The 22,311-nt window shown below is 29.1% G+C and overlaps 2 protein-coding genes across 2 annotated transcripts in view; one reads left to right on the top strand and one right to left on the bottom strand.

Annotated features, from left to right (window-relative positions):
* Positions 1-22,311, bottom strand: part of LOC129971658 (uncharacterized) — a 180,589-nt gene that overhangs the window by 31,185 nt on the left and 127,093 nt on the right. The window lies entirely within an intron of this gene.
* Positions 3,779-15,827, top strand: LOC129971699 (uncharacterized). The gene is made up of 6 exons (XM_056085678.1): positions 3,779-3,964; positions 7,413-7,465; positions 8,836-8,943; positions 9,238-9,285; positions 12,287-12,343; positions 15,608-15,827. Exons 1-6 carry the CDS (start codon positions 3,835-3,837, stop codon positions 15,665-15,667), a joined length of 456 nt encoding a protein of 151 aa, XP_055941653.1. The 5' UTR covers positions 3,779-3,834; the 3' UTR covers positions 15,668-15,827.

The following is a 22,311-nucleotide window of genomic DNA, read 5'->3' as shown; positions in this document are numbered from 1 at the left end:
TCAAATCTCCCATCGAGAAGAATTTTCATTTTATCCTTAAAATCAGTTAAATCAAAATTTTCTCTCATGTTTTCATGAACGAAGGGGTCAGTTATTCATAAAAATCTACTTCCCATAATTCTCTAACGCTTACATACTTTACATGCAACGACGATGTCGTAACATAGTATTTTTAACGTTCGAATTTAATTTTCCAATTACCTTCCATCCTAGTTGAGTTTCAATAGCTGTTAATCCAGAATCTAACTCAATTAAATTCCCATTTAATAATTTTCTTATATTATCAGCCTCAATGAAGTGCCCAATTGCGGTTTCTTTACAATTCGGATCCAATAAAATAATTCCTTTATTATTTTACTCGTTTAGAATACGCTTATTCTCAATTTTAAAAATAAATCCACATATTTTCTTTTCCGAAAGTACTTCAACACCACATGCATAAGAGCGTTCTAAATCACTCACCTTGTGGTGGTAACATTATAAGCCAGTTAACAACTTCCGGAGAAGAGTGTACACTTTTGTCTAGTGGCTTTGTTACTCGGCTACGAACCCAAACGTTGCGAGTTCGAACCTCAACCTGCACAACCTCAATAGTAAACACATCGTGATGTTTAGGTTTCGTTTCATTCATTCATTGTTTAGGTTTTGTTTCCAAGAATTGTCCAGAAACTTGATTCTGACAAGAGTCGAGTTTATGAAATTTATCCGTAATTTGTACTTTCAAAATTGAAAGCAGATTCAAATCCATCGCTTCTTTCACAAGTTCGGTTTCAAGCCACCATGAGTTCGTTTATGGGATATTTTTTTAGAAAATGGAAGATCATCAAACCCTATTTGCACATGGTATTCTTCAAGAGTGATAATAGGGTTGAGGATCTATTAGATTTGGATTGCTGTGACAGACATTTTTGTTGGTCTTGACTGAAAACAGCTCTAATAATAGTCATTTTATTTTATTTCTTTTAAATAATAATGATTGCTTTCTCACATTTAAGCAGTTATTTCCATATTGTCCCACGGGGGAGCCCCTTGTAATTGAGGATGAAAAGCTTCAGTTATGATAGTTTGTTCTCGCACCCTTGTGGGTGCACCAGAAGGTAGGGTGTCTCGCTCCTCTCGTCGTAGACGGGACATACTTCCTTAGGGAAAGGTTGTATCGTGGCCGGTGATGGCCCTTAGGACTGAAACGCAGTTCCCTTCAGTGTTGCTGTCGTGGCCGTCTGGTCATACAGATTTTTCCGTGTGCCTTCCGGTGGGTTAGAATAGCCAGTTTGTGGTTACTTGCCATATTTCTCAGAGAACGATATTGGTCAAAATCCTCTCTCCTTTTAAGTATTGATATAAATATATTATGGTATGAACCGTGCAGCAACAAATAATTGAACACAAATAATTGAATGCTAGCTCTTCGAAGTGAAACCAACTTCTGAACTACAAAATATCGGGGAAAATATTATGTTTCAGCCCAATGTTTGTTGCGATAACTTCATAAGCAATTCCTTCCAATTCACTAATATCAATAATTTTAAGCACCTTTTGTGGTATTTGGATATTTCATTACAGATTCTATTACCTGTTGTGACACGAACGATATGCCATCTCATTTTTCCTACTTCTCCAGCAGTCTTTATCTTCTATTTTTTTCCCTTAAAAGATAATAGCTTGCATTTTCCCAACATATTATATTTCCTTAGTTGCTATTATAAGATTAATATCATGTTTTATATCTTGTCTTATAATAAAATACTGAGCATTTTGCATATCAGTAAGACGCAGACTTCCATATATATTATTTTTAAAAATAATATATCTGTCACAAGATAGCTAAAGTGCAGAATTTAGATGTATCTTGCTGAAAAAATTGCTTTGTTTATATATAAAAAAATTGCACTCGCAAACATAAAAACACTTGAAAAATATTCAAATCATTATTTTAAAATTTTATTCATTTATTTCAAATTGAACTACATAACTGTATTTAAAATAATTTAATTTCGATGTACCAAATTTTATTCAAGTAAGGACTACATAATAAATTTCATTTATATAAATCATTGCAGATTTGAGTTCACGCGTATGCAGATATATTGTTACAAACTGTAATGTTGCTTCACAGCATGATTAGTTCAATCACTGGAAAGAATGTTTTACAATCAGCTATTGGATGCTGATCGGTTGCCAAATCATGATATCAGAACTTGGCGACAAACTTGGCTACCATTCGGTGAATTGGCGACAAAATAAATGTTACTGGAAACTTTCAGAATTTTAGCAATTTGGCCAATAGGAACCGAGATAAGCCTGATTGGTCCAGAACCTTCTCTGCTCGCCTTCTGGGAACTATAAAACTCAATCTGCAGTCAGTCGTAATCAAGTATCGAGTCGTCGAGAAGATAACGAAGCAAAGGCGTAGTTGTCCAGCGAAGAGCAAGCGTTGTATGGAGCTCAAACAATTGCGAACTGAGCTATGTGCCGAGTTCTGGTGTCTACTGTAGAAGCAGCATCGAGTTGTGTGAGGAGTAGCTAATCGTGTAGTAGTGAGTCGGCAGTAGGTTAAAACTAAAGCAAGGAGACAATGGAGAATCGCAGACGTTTGGAGAGACCGTAGAGTGAAGCTACGATGATTCTCTCCTCCTGCTGAATTCTGTCTGGCCGCTTTGTGTGTTGTGATTGTCATTACCATCGATTGCTACTTGCGGGCTTTTGTTGTAGTATGCTCCAGTGTTACCTGTGTTGGTCCCAGCTGTATATTCGATGTCTTTGTATTCGCGTCCTTCGTGTTTAATAAAAGTTGTCGTCGTCCGTTATTGAGGCCTGCTTATTGTTTTCACACCATACATCCACTACAAGCGAACCCGGTGATTTTATGGACTTAATGGAATTGAAGTTCCGTAACAATATAGACACTCAACTCTTAAAATCTGATAGCGATTCCCGGCTCCGCGTGAAAACAAAAAACAAAATTTCATCTCTTTAGTTTGTTACATTCACAGGCACACAGATATCAGACAGGCGGAATTCCAGCGCATGAATTTCGTACAGAATTTAATAGTAATCTAGAAATATGATGTAATATTAAGAGGTAAATACCATCATTCTACTCATTCACAGGTAGATGTACTTACTACTAAAAATGTTTTGCTATCGTCTAAATTTCGGAGTCAAGTCTTGTACTTTATATTTGTTGTACTTTACATTTTTTTTTTTTTTTGTGAGAAAACAACTTGTTGTACTTTACATTTTTGTATATGAAAAAGGAAACAATCACAACAATCGATAGCTCCTTTTAAGGTTTTATTCATTGGCTAAATACTTTATTTAAATTTTAAATCTCAGATTAGGAGCATTTTATTTAAAAATTTTAAACTCGTGCCTTGGCAGCCAGTCATGCAAGTGCGAACTTATAGCCCTATTTTAGAAAGCCAAGTCAACAACTTAAAGCAATAAAATGTTATCTATGCAATTTTATCATGTTTAAATACAATTCGAAAGAACTAAAAACTAACACAAAATGAAGGTTTAGAATAAGAGTTTTAAAGTCTAAATTTTCAAATATTTGTTTAAAAATTTGTTTTCTTAAACCTGCAGCTTCGGTAAACATTAATTTATAATCTATTTTCAGAACCATTTAAGAGAGGGAATAAAATTAAAAAATAATGTAAGTAATGAAAAACATATAAATATTACTTACTATATATTTTTATTTGAAGGAATATTTTTTATTGTAAGATTTTATGGAGTATTTTCTTCAGCATAGAATATAAAAACGGTTGTTAAGAGTAAAAAGATACAGCCAAAGCCCCAGTTTTAACCGCTAAAGTGTATAAGTGCAAAATGTGGAGCAAAATCATTCCTTCCTTTCTGGTCACTTTTTGTCTGGTAGTGATAATTCAAAGCAAAGTTCCAAAACCAGATAATCTGGCCGATTATTATAAATGCTGGACGTATGCTGAATGCGATTCAGGTAAATGTTATTGTTTATACCTTGTTAAATAAAATAAATTCGATTTGTGAAATTGTTATGAGAACACTTTTATTAATTTACTAAAACTAGAATTTTTAAAAAGATTTTGATTTTTTTTCTAATATCGTTATTCTGCAAATAATAATTAGTTATTAAAATAAATATAAATTAAAATTTTTGATAGTTATGCATATAGAGGGTACTCGAATTTTTGAGATAGATTTTAAGAATTAGTGCAGGACACTGTGTTTATCATTTATTGTATAGCACTCTATGGGGGCAAATGATGAGGTGAGACATAAACACAGATAATAAGGGTTGGAAGGGAAAACATAATATTCACTGACAGCATTGTTGACAAGTGCAGTGTTTAAAATAAATGTTAAAACGTTAAAGTGTTTAAAATAAGAGTGTCCTCAAACAGTGATATATGCTTGATAGTGTTATTGAAAAGATTTGCGTGCGCATGCAAGGATGCCAGGAATTTCACCCACGGATTAGAGCAACGAGATCCTCATTTGAGTCAGATAGAGTCGCATAAACAAGCCTCTTCAAAAGCGCTTAAAAATTATAATCGAGGCAGGATAAATCGGGAGATCAGGGTGGCCATATTTCTGAAATATATATATATGTGTGTATGGGGATATTATTGGGGGATATTATCACATACACACACACACACACACACACAGAGAGAGAGAGAGAGAGATACACACACACACACACACACACATATATATATATATATATATATGTGTGTGTGTGTGTGTGTGTGTGTGTGTGTGTGTGTGTGTGTGTGCATTCTACATCTCCTCCTGAACAACTGCACCAATTTCAACCACAATTTCACACTAAGTTCAAGAAAGTAGAAAGAATATTGTCTATTTTTTAAAGTGCAAAAGTTTATTAAATATTAAATTAATTGGAAAGGAACTGCAGTTTTTTTTCATGCAGTAATGTCGGAAAAATTAATCATACAAGAAATATTTCAGAACCTTTTTGAATTCAAAAGTTGCTATTTTAATGATATCAATCCTATTTTTGAACGATATTTCTTTCGATTATTATTTTTTAAAAATTAAAAGCATCAAAATTAGTGTTAATTTTGAACTACATGATCATTATTTCTTTAAATTCTATTTTCTTTGAATGTCCATCTTTTCACACATTTCCATTTGCTTCGAATGAATGATTTAGCAATACCTAAAAGTAGGCATGTCAATCTTCAGATGGGGGCATAAAAAAGTAAAGTGATTGCTATTAAATGAATCACATGTACATCGACAGCATCTGATACTATCTATGAGAAATTAGTCTACATTTTGGCCTTTTCTCACAGGAACTTTGGGGGATATTATCTAAAAATAATTACACCATAATGTAATTAAAAGTTTTATCTTCTTAATGACACCAATTTTGTTCTTGAGCAATATTTCTTCCAATATTTTAAATTTTTTAGAAAAGTTAACGTAGGAGTCTTAAGAAGATTTATAGATACTCCTTTATTGGGCATTGTTAAGACTTTGAAAACCTCTATTGCTATTTTTCTATTTTTTTTTTATTTCTTGAATATGTTTTGACACAATGTTTGGTCACATTGAAATAATGATTTGACTGTGATTAAAAGCAAACATAAGCCAGTCTCTCGAGATGGGAAATATAAGCCTTTCACGAAAAAATGAACTAAATGTTTAATTACATCAACGGCTTCAATTTATGAGAAATAACCAGACTATTTACTGGTTTCTAACTTAACTTAAAATTTAAAATTTAGTTTTCTAATGGTTCCAATTTCCTTCCTGCGCATATTTTAATCGATTTTAATTTTTGCAAAACTTCAGCTCAAACAATTCTGTAAACAAAGTAATTTATAGGCACTTTTTGGTAAGCATTGTTAAAATTTTAAATTTCTCTACCACTATTTTTTTAATTTCTTTTTTATGTTAATATATACGTTCACAATGGCGCTCTATTTGATTTAAAGTAGTGATTTTAAGATGACCAAAATAATTTATAAATCCACTGCACAAAATCAAACGAAGGCACGGAAAGCAAATCTTAACTGTGCAAATGAAATACTTATTTCTTATATTGTTGACAAACAAGAATACGTTCAAAGAGCTATTGTCAAAACACATCAGAATAATTATACGAGAAAATTTAGAAGCAACGAGGATAAACTATTTGTATCATAAAAACGATTGATTTAACTTATTTTCAAGTTTCTATAAATGAAGAATTCACTAACTAAGTGTTTCTCAAAATACTTTTAAATCTCTTTTTATATTTCTCACTGTATATATTGAAGAATCTAATATAGCAAACATTTCAAACTTATGCAGAAAATAAGCTATTTAGTTGTTTTTTCAAATCATCTGTTTCAGCTGCTATTTTAATTTTAATGAAAACAATTTCATACAATAAAAGAATTTTGTTATATTAGTACTGTAAATAGATTGATGTAGTACTACCGAAAGAAAAAAACTGCTGATATTTGTTCTGTAGTTCTGTAATATTTTATAGAAAAGAACTTTTTGCTTTATTAAAAATTACACATGAAAGAATTTTAACCTTAGAATGCATGGTTTTTTTTATTTCTTTTATAAAATAAGTATATTTGAACAACTCATATAATTCAGGAAAAGCAACGACAAAAGCAATTTAAAAAAATCATTTAATTTTTAAAAAAATTTAAATGATTTTTTGTGTAATTAAAATAAAATGTGTCAAATGGCTATATTATGAATTAAACAATATCTCAATGACACAAATCCCATTATAACAATTCGGCAATAAAAATAAAGTCCCTTTTTACTAATACATGCTTCACAATACAAAGAAAAACATATTTTAATAATATTTTAATGGTAGAACTATTCATACAACAGCTATCTCGGTATTTTTCAAGTTCCCAAATAAAATCTTATTCTATTACCATACATCTTTTTTTTTTTTTTTACAAATATTGATCAAGAAGCATTTAAAAGAGGATTTCCAATCATTCATTGTTGCCCTTTGGAACAGCCATGTGAAGCTTATAAATGGAAATAAAAAAATGTAGCCAAATAGCTACACAATGCATTGTATGGTTAATCAGTTCAACGTTCGTTATATCATCTAATTATGTACGATTTCGTAGTCAATATTTTTTCAAGTGCACTACACAGTACAACTTATGGTCTGTAATTAGAATTTAATTATTTTAATCGATTAGCTGATACTTTAATTATTAAAATCGATTAAAGGCATTTAAAATACACCAACATTCAATATAAGAAAATTCCTACCCATCAAAAAGGGAATGAAAAATGGATGACAATACTTCATATTTAAAGACACGGTTTTTATACAAATAATATTAAAGTATTTAATGAATAAAAATAAGACAGCTTCATTATATAATAAAAATAATTCTGGACAAAATAATTTATTATTCTTTTTGTTTCAGATGGAACGGCTCATGACAAATTAATAAACTGCTTCTCTTCGATACCGTTTGAGGTAAAACATTCTTTGTTCAATTAGTTGTGGGAATTAATAGTTAATTTTTTTGTGTCAGTGGAAATTTTCCATACCATTCGATTACGTTAAAGCGCAAATTACCAATATAAATGTTCTTGTGTATAAACTTTCGGTTCACGTCTTCCCTGCTACTCTGATGTCAATTTATTGACTCGGTTAACTGACTCGATCCCAGCTTTAACGAAAGCCCTGGAAATACAATTTCTGACGAAATGTGGAGGATGTAACAGATAATTGCTTCAAAAAATATGAAACAATTTTAAATACAGACATTCTTTTTTATACAGGCAACAATTTTAAAATATTAAATTAATGTTTAAAAATTATATTTGCGCTAATGTGCTTAATATTATAAAAAAATAAATTTAATTTTTTATTATTTTGAAAATTGTTTTAATATCCGATAAATGCATAAGTTCATGCCCAATCTACTGTTAACCATGAAAGGAATGAGATATAAAATATATAATCGTATAAATCAAGGATATAATCTCATAATTCTTTATGATAAATTTCCATTAAACAATATCTTTATTAGGGTAAGAATATAATTTCCATTAATCTGCACGTTATATATACATCGATATTTAAACAATATAACATTTTAATCAAAAATATTACGTTAATCTGTACGATATGTTTCCATCGATACTAAAATAATATAATTTAATTAATCAAGAAATAGTTTCCATTATTCTGTACGATAGATTTCCATCTGTCTCTAAGTTTACCACTACCATTTCTGAAGAATCTTTTGGCTTCCTCTATGTTTCTGAACATTTCTCCCCATTTTCCCCTTGAGCAAATTATTACGAGTTTGTTTTGTGCATTTTTTAAAGATTAAAAAATAAATAAAATTACAGAAAAGGGGCAGTAAGTGATTTGAAGTTATTTCAGGTAACAAAGGATTCATTCGTTCCATCTACATTGGCAATTAAAAGCAAGTTAAGAAGTTTTATTTTAATTTTCAAATAATGGCACACCTAAATATAATTTTCAAATTAAAGAAGTAGTTTTAGGTATCATTAAAATAAAATAAATATATTTTAAACATCTATCTTTTTCGCGGTTAGGTTAGTCTACATACATATGTGAAGGAATTTTTATGTGCCATTCTCTTGCGCACTTGCTCTATTCTTTGAATCTATGAAGTTTTAGTTTGGATATTTATAAGTGAATAGTGAACGAAATTTAAATAATCTATAAACTTTTATTATATATATATATATATATATATATATATATATATATATATATATATATATATATATATATATATATATATATTGAATATAAAGAAAAAAATTAGTTCTTTAGTTTTTAAATATAGTGTCTTTTTTCATTTTTAGCAATTATATCCGATATTCAAGTATTTTAATGACAGTTACTATGAGTTTCATACCGATAGCGTAAAGGGAGCAATCCAAGAATATTGCAATAAAAGCGGAGAAGATCAAGTGAGTACTCTTTGATTGGCAATATTTTCTTCCAATTGCTATTAATTGCCGTAGTAAGGATTTAAATTATAAGAATTTTGATTTATCTAGTGAGTGTATCATGTTATTTTTTTATTGAAGTATTTAGATACGAGTTTTTATCGACTATTACTTAACTTAAATAAGTAAAAGTTTAATTTCATTATAATATTTATATATTATTGGTTTTAAAGCAATAAATGCAATAGTTATTTTAGAAGTGTTTGTGTTTCCAAATACTTGTGAACTTCTTTTTATTAACTTTTTTTTCCACAGGTAAATGCTTTTGTTAAGACCTTCCAGGGTATTTTCGACTACCAGGATGTAAGTAATATGATTTTGAATTCACTTCCTACAACTCTGATAATAGCCACTTATCTTGGATAATCAAATAATAATTAATATGAAAAATAGTTTCATCTGTGTCTGCATTTTAGGAAATCTTATTAACATTATGGCCTTCTGTATGAATATTTTGATTATATTTCAAAATTTCTTTAAGAATCATACTTAAGGATGTCATATGCGTTTCAAAATATCCATTTCATCATTATAAATGATCCACTAAATCATTCATAAATGACTCATTTTGTTGACGGTGCAATTATTATTGCAATAATTGTTGTTCTTTTAAAACTACTAATTATTTCTACATTTGGTGCAATAATTTTTTTTTATTTAAATCAGTTTAAACATTCAAAATATTTTGTAAAACTTAAATATATACTTAAGAAATCTGGAAAACTAGTTCATCTGATAATTTAAAAAAAAAATTGAAAAAAGATCAAATCTTCTTAGTTCGCTTTTGACCAAAAAAAAGGGAAGAAGAAAAAACCGATGATCTTTACCATTCTTTATTTAAAAATACAATGATTAAACTAAAATATTAGAATGATAGCTGATAAACGCAGAAAGATTGTTTTGAATATTTATTGAACATTTAAAGATGGCAATATGAATCCTACAGCTTTTAAAAATGTTCTGACTGTAAAGGATTAAATTCCTGTATGCAATATTCTAATCAATTGCTTATTTGCAGCAATTTTATTTCAAAAGAAAAAAATCCTTCCACGAGTTTTGATTCTAGCAAAAGAGATGAATTTTAGAACTTATTTTTTGTAGGAATATGGAATTTCAGAACAAAATTTACAGCTTACTTAATTTTGAATTTAGTTTTCCAGAGGTGCAACGATTTTTTGTTCTATGTGTAAGCGTGATTGAATTAGTAAGTTTCACGTCAGCCGTAAGCCGTTTTGATTCTAGCAAAAGAAATGAATCTTAGAACTTATTTTTTGTAGGAATATGGAATTTCAGAACAAAATTTACAGCTTACTTAATTTTGAATTTAGTTTTCCAGAGGTGCAACGATTTTTTGTTCTATGTGTAAGCGTGATTGAATTAGTAGTTTCACGTCAGCAGTAAGCATATAACCGTAAATAAAATCATTGAAACATCTGAAATAATTTTTAGTTGCATGAACTCGCTGTTGATGACTATGCCACCAGAGCTTTCAACAACTAAGAGAAATCGCGCTATTTTAAATCGATTATGTGGTTCAGTGGTTTGAATTATTATCTATGATCTAATATATGAAATCTATTTTCAAATTCTCAAGAATCAGATATATCATTAAACACGGAATGACATTTGTTGAAGGACACGAAAAAATACATGAACACAAAGAATTCATCGTTACATATCTAATTAGACATTACAAATCTGAATAGCTAAGAATTAAACGCATGCGCAGTTCTAGAAAAACTGCGCATGCGCCGTTTTCCATGGCAACCCAGCTGGAAAGGGAAAAACGCGTCTCCAAGAAGGAACACTCATATCACATATAATCTTAATTCAAACGTTAAGTCCATTTCATTAGATCTTTTTGCTCATATTTGAAGGAATACGCACTAAACATGAACGCAACGTTTCTTGCTTTGCTACTTCTATTTCCTTTGATGATCAGATTTCCTTTGATAACTCCTATAAGTCAGACTTCTTTTGGCATACGTAGAAAACAAATCATCTACAAAAGAAATGTCTAAGTTTTGACATATGAAATACTGTCTTATTAGAATCAGAGTGACGATTTCGGTTGGTAAAATCTTAAAAAAAATCTTTTTAAATGATTTGTCAACTGGGCACTTGCAATAGCCACAATTCGTGCATATTTATAGCGCTTCCTTTGTTTATTTTGAAGTCATATGAAGTGCCAGCTTGATATGGTTTCAAAATGAACATAAGAATATACCACCTGTAGAGCAGCAAGAAATTTACCATTGCCATCTGGATTACAGAGAATCAATGAAAATGTTAAAAACTTCTGCTTTGTGACTTCAAGAAAATAACGCAAATAGTTATAGTTTTGTATTTCATCTCAAATTTCTGATAATTTTACAAACACCGTTTTTTTAAATAAGTTTGTAGAGTTTTTATATCAGAACAGTAGTTGTTTAGAATATTTTTCTGTTTATACATGCAAGAAACGATAGTATTTCCACTGTAATGCAGAGTAGTTGAATATATTTGAGACTTTCACAGGTTACTTTAACGTAATTAATGACAGACCACATTTTTTTCTAAATATCATACAGACCCTATTTTTCATTACAACAACATTCGAAATCGAAATCGAATTTTAGAATAGATATAGAAATTGATAACAAGCACAATCTTGTTGTCTATCTTTGGAGCATTAACAAAATATCATAACTATCTAGAAAAAAAACCCATCATGAATGTGATAAATACACACAAAAGTATAAATTAATGATGCAGTTTTACAATCGCATCATCTAATAAATTATATCAATAATCTCTGGTATCATTGAGTTTTTGTTGACTGGAGTGATGCCATTCGTTTCAGTGTAATTACTGCAAATATATTTAGTCAAATATTTTAAAATTTAAGATAAAGCCATTGATATGACTCGTAGCTCTACTTCCGTTTTAGAATCAGTTTATTTTGCAAAACATAAGACAGAAAATTTCATAAGGCTATTTGATAGAAATTGATCAGAGTATTTTTAGATGAAGTAGATTGAAATTTATGAAACGTACATCAAAGAGATGAAAGTCTAAGGTAAAAGTTCCTTTTCTTAAAATAAACATGACATATTTCCACTGAATTCAAAACTAAATGGCCAGTTTCGAAGTTGGAATAAGATGCAACGCAAACTCAACCATGAAAATGAGCAGGAAATATAAAACTTATTAGGAGTGGAAACAATCATATTCGATCGAAGCATTATATTAACCACCTGTTTCATTTATTGGCAAATGTATGGTATTAAGTTAATAAATTATTCATATATTCATAATGTTACAGATGGCATGCGATTCTTCAGGAATGAACGTGAAATGCAAAAGTGCATCAACTTTATTGGTAGGTATCTTTTTAAATTTATTGGCGGAAGATGTATTTTACGAAACGCACATTTTATTCTTTTCTTTAATGATTTCGATAGTTATTTGGGCATTATACTATTGATATTTTCTAAAACTATCAGATTTAATTGTAAAAATAAATACATTAAGAAACAATTCTATACTGCTGTCTGACCTTTAAAGGCTAATGGAATGATTGCATAAGAACTTTCAAGTTAATTTAAATCTAAATGTTTCTGTTTCTATTGGCCAAATAATATGAAATTTGAGTAACAGATATTTTGGATGATGCTCTCGCCGAAGTTTACTATTGTTAAATTTTAAAAATTTTCGATTTTTTTAAAAAAAATATAGATATTGTTCTTCAGTTTTTTCGGAACAGTTTGAAATAATATGTGTAAGAAAATTCCAATAATTATGAAAGTTATGAGGGAAAATGTATCAACTGTTCAATGTAAACATATGATCAGGAAAAAATTTAGTAGAAACAGAGAAGGGTAGTCATATAACTGACTCTCCGACCCACCCGAAGGCACACGGATAAAGAAAACTGAAAGACCAGACTGCCGCCATAGCAACAATGGTGGAAACTGTGGTTGAGTCCTAAGAGCCATCACCGGCCATGGTACAACCCTTCCCGAAGGAAGTACGTTCTGCCATTGATAGGAGGAGGCAGATCCCCCACCTTTTTGTGTACCCTCCAGGGTTGCGAGATCCAACCACCATACCGGAAGCATCTCATCCTCTTTTCGAGATGCCTCCCCCCCCGGCGATTCCAGGGAAGGGTAAAAGAAAATACAGTTAAAAAAAAAGTAGAGCCAAAAAAAGAGTAAAGTTGTTCTCTAAGATAAAAAGAAAATGTTAAAAGCAGAAGGCCCAACAGAAGGTCAATCAAGAGAATTTAAATTTGAGCAGGGCTGGTCAGACTTTTCCAGAATACGGGCTACTCCTGATATTTTCAAGGTGCTGCGGTCCACCGAGTGATGTAGGTGTGGTGAACTAAAAAAGAAAGGCCTACAATATTTATTATAACTTAATAATAAATACAGAATATGCATTTATCTGCATAATTACAAGTATAATAATAATAATAGCAAGATACAAATATAATAATATTAAATGATACATTAAATATAAAAAAAAACTCAAAATGCATTAGAAAATAAATCATTTTCATCTAAAGTTAGCTCTCGTAGTTATATTTAGTAGAAGACTTAGTCTGCATACTGTCCACCATTCTTGGATAATAATATATATATATATATATATATATATATATATATATATATATATATATATATATATATATATATATATATATATATATATATATATATATATATATATATATATATAATCTTGCACTAGATTCTAAGTAGTCGTCTGTGAAACGGAAACGATTTTTTGGCTTAATTATATTAATTGTTGAAAATGCAGATTCACACAGGTAGGTAAAGCCAAAGAAAGATGTTAAATGATATGCAACTTTTTTTTAATTAGGATACTTTATTTCTTCCGTTAGATTCTAAAAGTTATTCTTAGGTTCTGAACTACGTTCTTTTAAAATTATACCATTTTGGAAGAGAAAAATTTAGTCTCCCTCAAGAGATAAAGATAATATATAATTTATATTTTCAGTTATTTCTTTCACATCAACATTGCACATGAATATAACATTTCGTTCGTGTCGTGTAAATTCATGAAAGCGTCCCTCGAATTCGGAGTGAAGTTTTACTATTTCATCACAATATTTCTCTTTGTTTAATGTATCTTTGTTTTTAAAGAACTCGTCAGAAATAGTTTTAAAATTTTTCGTCGGTGCTTCGTAAATATGTTTCTTTTAGTATGCGCGTCTTACGTCTTAGTAAAAGTGGTCATCCCAAAATATCTTGGCGGTCCACTGGTCAATACCCACCCCTGAATTAGAGAATGTGGAACAATTTTGATAAATTAATAATTTAAATGCTTTAAACCAAAAATTATTTTAATAACTTAACCTGTAAAAAAAGGGCTTTGCGTGAGTAATTTGTTTTCCGCATTGTGAATATATCTTCCAGTTGCTTGTTATTATTACAAATGCTCTGAATGTATGTGTAAAAATTTTTTATGAAATATGTACTCTGTCATTGACTTTCCTTAATCTCTGTATGAACCTCCTTAAAACAGATAAAATAAAAAAGTGCTTTTCGAGAATAACTTGTTTTCTGCACTGTGAATATATCTTCCAGTTGCTTACTTTTTTATTCATTTATTATTAATATTCATTTAAAAATAATTTAAAAAAAAAATAAATCTTCCCTTAATTTATATAAGCCTTGGTAATTTTTTAAAAACAAATCTATTTACAGGATAAATTGTTTTACGTCAAACATTTTTATGAATTATGATGTAAATAAAATGCTATACAATATTAAATAATTTTTGTATTCAATTCCAAAATTTTACATCAATTGGGGATACTTCTATTATATTAAGGTAAGTAGCTAAGCTAAAAAGTCGATTTTGTTTTGAGAAACCATGATTTTTTTTCATATATTAATCTTAATGTTTGAACAGGCTTTCTTTGCAAAATCGTTAAAATTTTGTTTCCACTTTTGGGGGAGTTACACTGATTTTTGTATTTAATTTACATACATTTTTATGCTATTTAGCATCTTATGATGCTATTTTTTAAAATTCTAATCCCTGGTAGAATGCATATTTTTTTTTGTTCAAATTTGGTATAGTATATTTCAAAATATATCTACATTTTCTAAAATAGATATAAGTAATTTATTCATTTAGAAACAGTTTACAGTTGTTTGAGTGATTCGCAATGTGAAAAAATTAAAAATTTCGCGCTTTTTTTCTTTCGTGTTTTTTGTCGAACCCTAACATTTAAAGAATGGATAAAAATATTGATTATTTTTTAGCGCAAGAACAAGATAATATATTTCTTAAGCTATCTGCAAAACTTTATGCAAATCATCTGATAAACCTCTTAATTAAAAGACTTATTTGCTATTTCTGCTGAATTAAAAGATTTTTGCTTCATTTTATTTTGCTTACCTCTCTTTAGCCAATTTCCAATTCTTAAAAATTCTTTTGCCAATTCATTGGTATAATTTTATTTCATAGATGTTTTTCACTCTTTTTCACGATAATATCACATTTGCTATACAAAATCACACTTTGCTTTCAAATTAATCACAATAACTGCTCTTAATTTTGTTTGTGTGTTTGTATTCATGAATCAATTACTCATCCCATAATTCTTTTCCAGGACTGCTTTTTCTCACTGCTTAATAAGCTGAAGGCTAACAACGAATGTACTCTAAATTAATGAGGCATGAAGAAGCTCAAAATTTATTTATCCCTGCAAACGGATTTATAAGTCCCATTTGTTACTAATTTTTTTTATTTGTAATAAATATCATCAATTACAAATTTTTTTTATTTGTAATCAAGAAAATCTTTTGAAGTAAAGTTGTTGAAAGAAAGCACTTTAAATGGCTGTCTATTTTTCTGATTGGAAGAAAAACTATATTTTACAGAATGGAACAGCTTCTGAATCGCAAATTGCTTTAGTTTGGAGTATGAAAGAATTTTAAAAACATAGCACACTCCGGATCGAAATACAATTATACATGAATAATCCATTTATCAATGAGAATAGCTTTAAAATTTCATAATTTAATTAAATCTAAAATGCATTTGCGTATTTAATAAAAAAAAAATGCACCTTTCATAGACAAAAGTCTATATGAAGGCTTAACCAGCCGCTTTCTCATCTACTTACACTATATGCCGTTTGGTCAATAAATCTTCGTTATACAAAAAAAAGAAACTAAGACTGATTTTTAATATTTTTGTTTTTGCTAGATTCTTCCAGCATTTTATGCAGTTTTGGCGCACATATCCATTTTATTTGATAATGCTTGCTAGGATTCATACATTTCAGTAGATAGATCAGTCAGTGGCAGTGGTCGCCCCAAAACGTTCTTGCATACTATCTAATAAAGATGAATTATTGTTTTAGACCCATTTTTTACCAACCGACTGCAACCAAAATTTGACATAAAACTTTATTTGAGGTCACAACATTACATCACAAATTTGACATAAAGCTTCAATTGAGGTCACAACATCACATAGCAAATTTGACATAAAACTTCATTTGAGGTCACAACATCACATACCAAATTTGACATAAAACTTCATTTGAGGTCACAACATCACATACCAAATTTGACATAAAACTTCATTTGAGGTCACAACATCACATACCAAATTTGACATAAAACTTCAATTGAGGTCACAACATCACATACCAAATTTGTCATAAAACTTCATTTGAGGTCACAACATCACATACCAAATTTGACATAAAACTTCATTTGAGGTCACAACATCACATACCAAATTTGACATAAAACTTCATTTGAGGTCACAACATCACATACCAAATTTGACATAAAACTTCAATTGAGGTCACAACATCACATACCAAATTTGACATAAAACTTCAATTGAGGTCACAACATCACATACAAAATTTGTCATAAAACTTCATTTGAGGTCACAACATCACATACCAAATTTGACATAAAACTTCATTTGAGGTCACAACATTACATCACAAATTTGACATAAAGCTTCATTTGAGGTCACAACATCACATACCAAATTTGTCATAAAACTTCATTTGAGGTCACAACATCACCTACCAAATTTGATATAGTTAATTTACTGCGTTATTCAGAATAAATTCGCGTTTGCATTCGTGTTAAAATGTTTCTGAAAGTACAAACCAATAGAGGTCAACTCTTATTGCCTTTGGATCAAAATTTGATAAGTATCTACTCATCGTATGCTTAATTTTGTACTGAACTTCATCCATCTATCTCTCACAGTTTTGTAGTTACCATGGTAACTTATATTCGACAACCGGAGAAGAAGACTTCTTTTGAATGGCTTTTTTTCAAAATCTGGTAAAAGTTTACAATTTAGCCTAAAGACTATAGACCAAATTCATTCTTCGGGCTCAAAATATCTTGGTTTTCATTTCTCTAGTTCAAGGCGATGAGTTATCTTTGTCACAGGCAGAAAGACTTTCAAAAATGTATTTCTCGAATTCAAGGAGGTCTGAAACGTGGATATTTGTCAAAATCTTGAGTTTGAATTTTTTGAATATTATAAAACTTTCTCTATACTTCGCATACAAGAAAGTAAAAATAGTTATCAACAGCATTTTGTTTCCTTTGGCATTAGATAAAAATTAAATGTGTTGCTTCCAGATGATGTTCTTTTCAAGTCAGCTTGTTACTCAAGTGGAGTAGATTTACATTTCCAATTTTCTCCCTTCAGCAAGAGACAAGAATAGTCAGACTGTCGGACTTTTAGAAATTCATTCTTCTCTCGGATGTAGATATAATGTTCATCTTGAGATGAAATGACTTTCTCCACTGTTGGCGTTTATGATATTTGATTATTCGCCGTTTCATTGTGTCTATACGGATTTCTATTTGTACTTATTCAACATTTTTTTTCAGAATTGCTTTTTCTTTTTCTTGATAGACTGAAAAAAAATGAATTCACTCAAAAGTAATGAGACAAAAAAAAAAAAAAACATTTTTTTTATAGTTTTTTTTATGAATATTTGAACCATAGTTATCATCTGCTTTTCATTTGTAATCAATACTAAAATATTTTTCAGAAATAAAGCTATTATATTTATTTAGAGAAAGAACAGTAAATGATATTTCATTACATTATTTTACATGAGAAACCATGTTACATAACAAAATTACTTCAGAATTTACATTCTGCCAGTTAGCAATATAAAAGCATTTCACCACCGCTGCACACTAATGTCAAATTATAAACTGCAATGATTCAAAAATAATAAATTTTTGAACTAGAATAATATAAAAGTTTACATTTACGCAAGTTAATTCATATCTTCTCAATTATATTTGTGGATTTCTTATAAAATATACACATGAAGGAAATAAACAGAATTATATCGACCGCCTCGTCTACTTGCATATTATATCCTGTTTACAATAAAATATTTTTATCCAATGAACAAAATAAACCCTATATTTCTATCTTTTCCCTAATTAGCATTCTACTAATAGTGTTTCAACTATGTAACACATATCAACATTAATTTATCTTCTTGCAATGATTCTGAATTAACGAGTTTATATACTGAGTGTACAAGTCATGTACTTTGGATTCCAGGCTTAAAAAGGTTCAGAAATAAAGCTGTTCTATTTTTTATAATGACATACATTTCTATCTAAAAAGATACAAAATCATATTCCAAATAATATTCCAGATAAGAAACTATTAATTCCTCGAGGTTTGAAAGAAGTCAACGAATCAACAAATAGAATACATCCTGTAACGAAGCTATCTTTTTATTAATTAGAATAAAAGATAAGCTTTCAGTGGAAATCGGTACTTATTAATAGTAATTGATCAGTGGTTAAGATTATCCTAGATATCGACTGATAAAATAACTGATAAGTCTAATCAACAAATTATATATTAAAGGAATTCATTTACGAAAAACTCCAATGAATGACGGATTTAGGCATATTGTGGCTTTATGCACTGCACAATTTTCCTGAATTTTGCCAATGTTTTAAAAAAATACTTAAAATTGTTATTTAATATTTGCTTATATACATTTATGGATGATGCTACTTTCTAATTATACATTTTGCTTTTATACAATTATGGACAATGTTGCTTTCTAAATACAAATACATTTTGCTTATATATATTTATGGACAATGTGACTTTCTAAAGATATATTATATTGTTGTCCTTGAAATTCACCCCGTTTTCATAGTTTCATCAAACATTTAATCGTATCATTTTCTTTCTATGTTGAAAACTAAGAACGGAAGGTTTTGTCCAATATCTGTATAGTTTACAAGATAAATAAAAAAAGTGAAGTTACTATATCTTAAAATTTCGAAAACAGATGAATCTTACATTTACCTTATTTAATAGCGCTATGGTGTTTTATGGCATTGCCTCCATTAGAACGTTTTATGACACAATAAAGAGAACAAAAGCGAACCTACATGATAGATATTGGACAATGGACCTTGGCAAAATCATGGACATGGAGTTATATCAAAATGATTTATCTGAAAGAAAATATAACCAATTTTCCCGTCGGGCTAGTTGCTCACCTGAGGCAACTAAATAGTACGCAAATACAAATCGATTCACTGCCATTAGGTCTTTGTCTCTTGAAAACGTATATCATTTCTTCCTTGTAGTTTTGATCGGACCTTATGTGTATGAATTTTTATTTTTAATAAATAAAATTTGAAATCAACCGGTAAATGTGAGTAGATAATGGAATAAATAATATATATATATATATATATATGATTTTTTTAATGTTAAAAAAAAACATATTGATGTATTTCTACACCATGAGAAGAATCACTCCTTGAGTTCTACAAACTGCGTATAATAATATAATATTTCAAACATAAATAAGACCTGTCATTACGTTATAAAATATGAAAATTCGTGAAATAATTATTTGTATCATTTAAACATAAAGGTACATTGCATTTGCCGGGACTTTCTTTGAGAATAGAAACGTCAATTCTTAAGAAATTAATGAGAAAATAATTCAGTCACATTGTAATTATATAATTATTAAAACAGTGTAAAATTACTTAAAAATGACTAAAAAATATGAAACTAGTAATAAATGTTTCACAAAATAACTTTAGGATTAGTAAATTTATATGGAACTGATTTTGCATATTAAATTTATTATATATGTTTTTACATCAGAAAAAGAAGCTACATTTTTCTTGTATAAATTTATTAGCATATGCAAGAATATAAATATTATTCATTATTCTTACCTAGTTTCTATCCGAAAACATTTCTTCCTGAATATTTTTATTGCTTTTTTATATAATTAATCGTAATTCGTAACACCCGCCAAAATGAAATTGTAGTGATATAGCGAGCCAATAATGAAAATTGTCACCAATAAAAAATAAACTATCAAAGTTTCTAGCTGTGTTCGGAAACGAGAAACTAGCTTTGGTAAAATTAAAGTTAAAACAAAAATTCTATACAAGGTTGCTACATAAAGAGTTATGAAGTTTCAAACATAAGCCGCAGATGTATATTGTTATACATTTAAAGATTAAACAATTGGCGTATGATGATGAAGGAATATGTTAAAAAATTTTAGAACATATATTTAAAAAAAATATTGGAAGTATATTTCAGAGTCTTACTGTTACTGTTTTTCAAAATCGTCCATTTATCGTTTCAAATCGTTTAAAACTAAATTTCAAAAGAATTATTAACAATTGAAGAAAACACTGCAAAAAAAAAATTATATCACTGAAAACACAAAATTTTGAATTCTGAAAAGGTGTATAAATATCCTTGTAGAATAATTTACTGTAGAGTTACTACAGAAAACTTCGAAATTTTGGTAAATTTCTAATTAATTTAACATTTCATTCATTTATGCATTTTCCAAAATTTTAGTTCAATCTCTTATCTCAAAGAATGGCTGTGCAAAGCTTATTTGAAATCTGTCTAGTCTTTTAAGATACTTGGAATGTATATAGTACATAGCCACGAAGACTTTTATTTGCATTAAGATTATGACTCAAATATGTCTGACATTCGTATTTGCACGCTATTTTATTGAAACAGATGTTTCAATAAAATCGGAACAGATCAGGAAACAGATGTTCTAAAAATAAAGTGAATGTAAGGAAAGAAACGTATTGGAATCTGACCAATTCCTCGATTATTTAATTTACCACTCCTTTATATATAAACTTTAATTCTAAGCGTGTAGTTTTGGAAAAAAAACTATTTGATTTAGATTGCCGTATTTTTCTATGAGATTTTTTAAAGAAATTGTCATACTCTGAAATTTAATGTAAAATTCTTTAAACATTTTCATTTATGAGTGATGCCAAAAGTTGATTGCTTTTTCTCGAAATGCTAAACCTGCAATACCGAGAAATTTTACTACATGAACAACACGTTATAAAATATTGTTTTAGTTTTTAACTTTCCATTTCAATTAGCTTAACATTACATTCCTTAGGGTGCTTGTCAATATTTAATTCACTTAGATTCTGAATGTTCCTTAAAATATATACATTCATTACATTGTTAACTTCAGATATTCATTCAGGTCCTGTTTTGTGTCATTTGTTACGTCATTTTAAACTTACCTGTAGCTGAAATTGGTATAAAAGCTGACGATTACCATCTTTATTCCCCTTTCAGACACTTTCTTAAAGCTAAAATATTGATCAAATTGGTAGACTTTGATTTTTAGAATTTTAGAAGGGCCCTTTTTCACTGCTTAAGCATTTCACACCACTAGTATTGAATACCTTTTTTCCCATTTTTTTCCCTTCATTTTATCATTTAATGAAACTAATAATATCTTATACTGATCAACAGAAAGAAATTAACTATTCATAAAATTGTGATTTATCTGAAACGCAAGTAAAATCATTACACCATATGTTTATGTGACATCAACTAATGGGTTATGGGCAGGTGTTCATTGTTTGGATTAGCATACGGTTTTATAGGCTTGAATAGAGTTATGTAGCCGTTTCATTTGTCTTTTATAGAGTAATAACATTAACTCATGTATACATAATGCACTTCAAACTGTCATTGTCTATAAATATTTTGATAACTAAGTGTATATAATGAAGTGACTAAGAACTTGGACAATTATTATTGACAAAATATTAATATTATCGTACATTTTGTATTCCACGAATTTTTATTTCTTTATGTGATTGTTTGCTTGGTAACTTGGATAGTAATAACTTTTTTTAATTTACTTATCTGCGCGTCATGCCGTCAGAACTGTGGGCAGGGGAAACTGCCTATTCTGTCAAGTTGGGAATCCGCTATTGAATCCATTAAATTTAAATTCAGTTATTC

The sequence above is a fragment of the Argiope bruennichi genome, chromosome 1, assembly GCF_947563725.1.
Source record: "Argiope bruennichi chromosome 1, qqArgBrue1.1, whole genome shotgun sequence".
NCBI lineage: Eukaryota > Metazoa > Arthropoda > Arachnida > Araneae > Araneidae > Argiope > Argiope bruennichi.
Note: the sequence above shows the minus strand (reverse complement) of the source record. Positions and strands in the feature narration are given on the sequence as shown.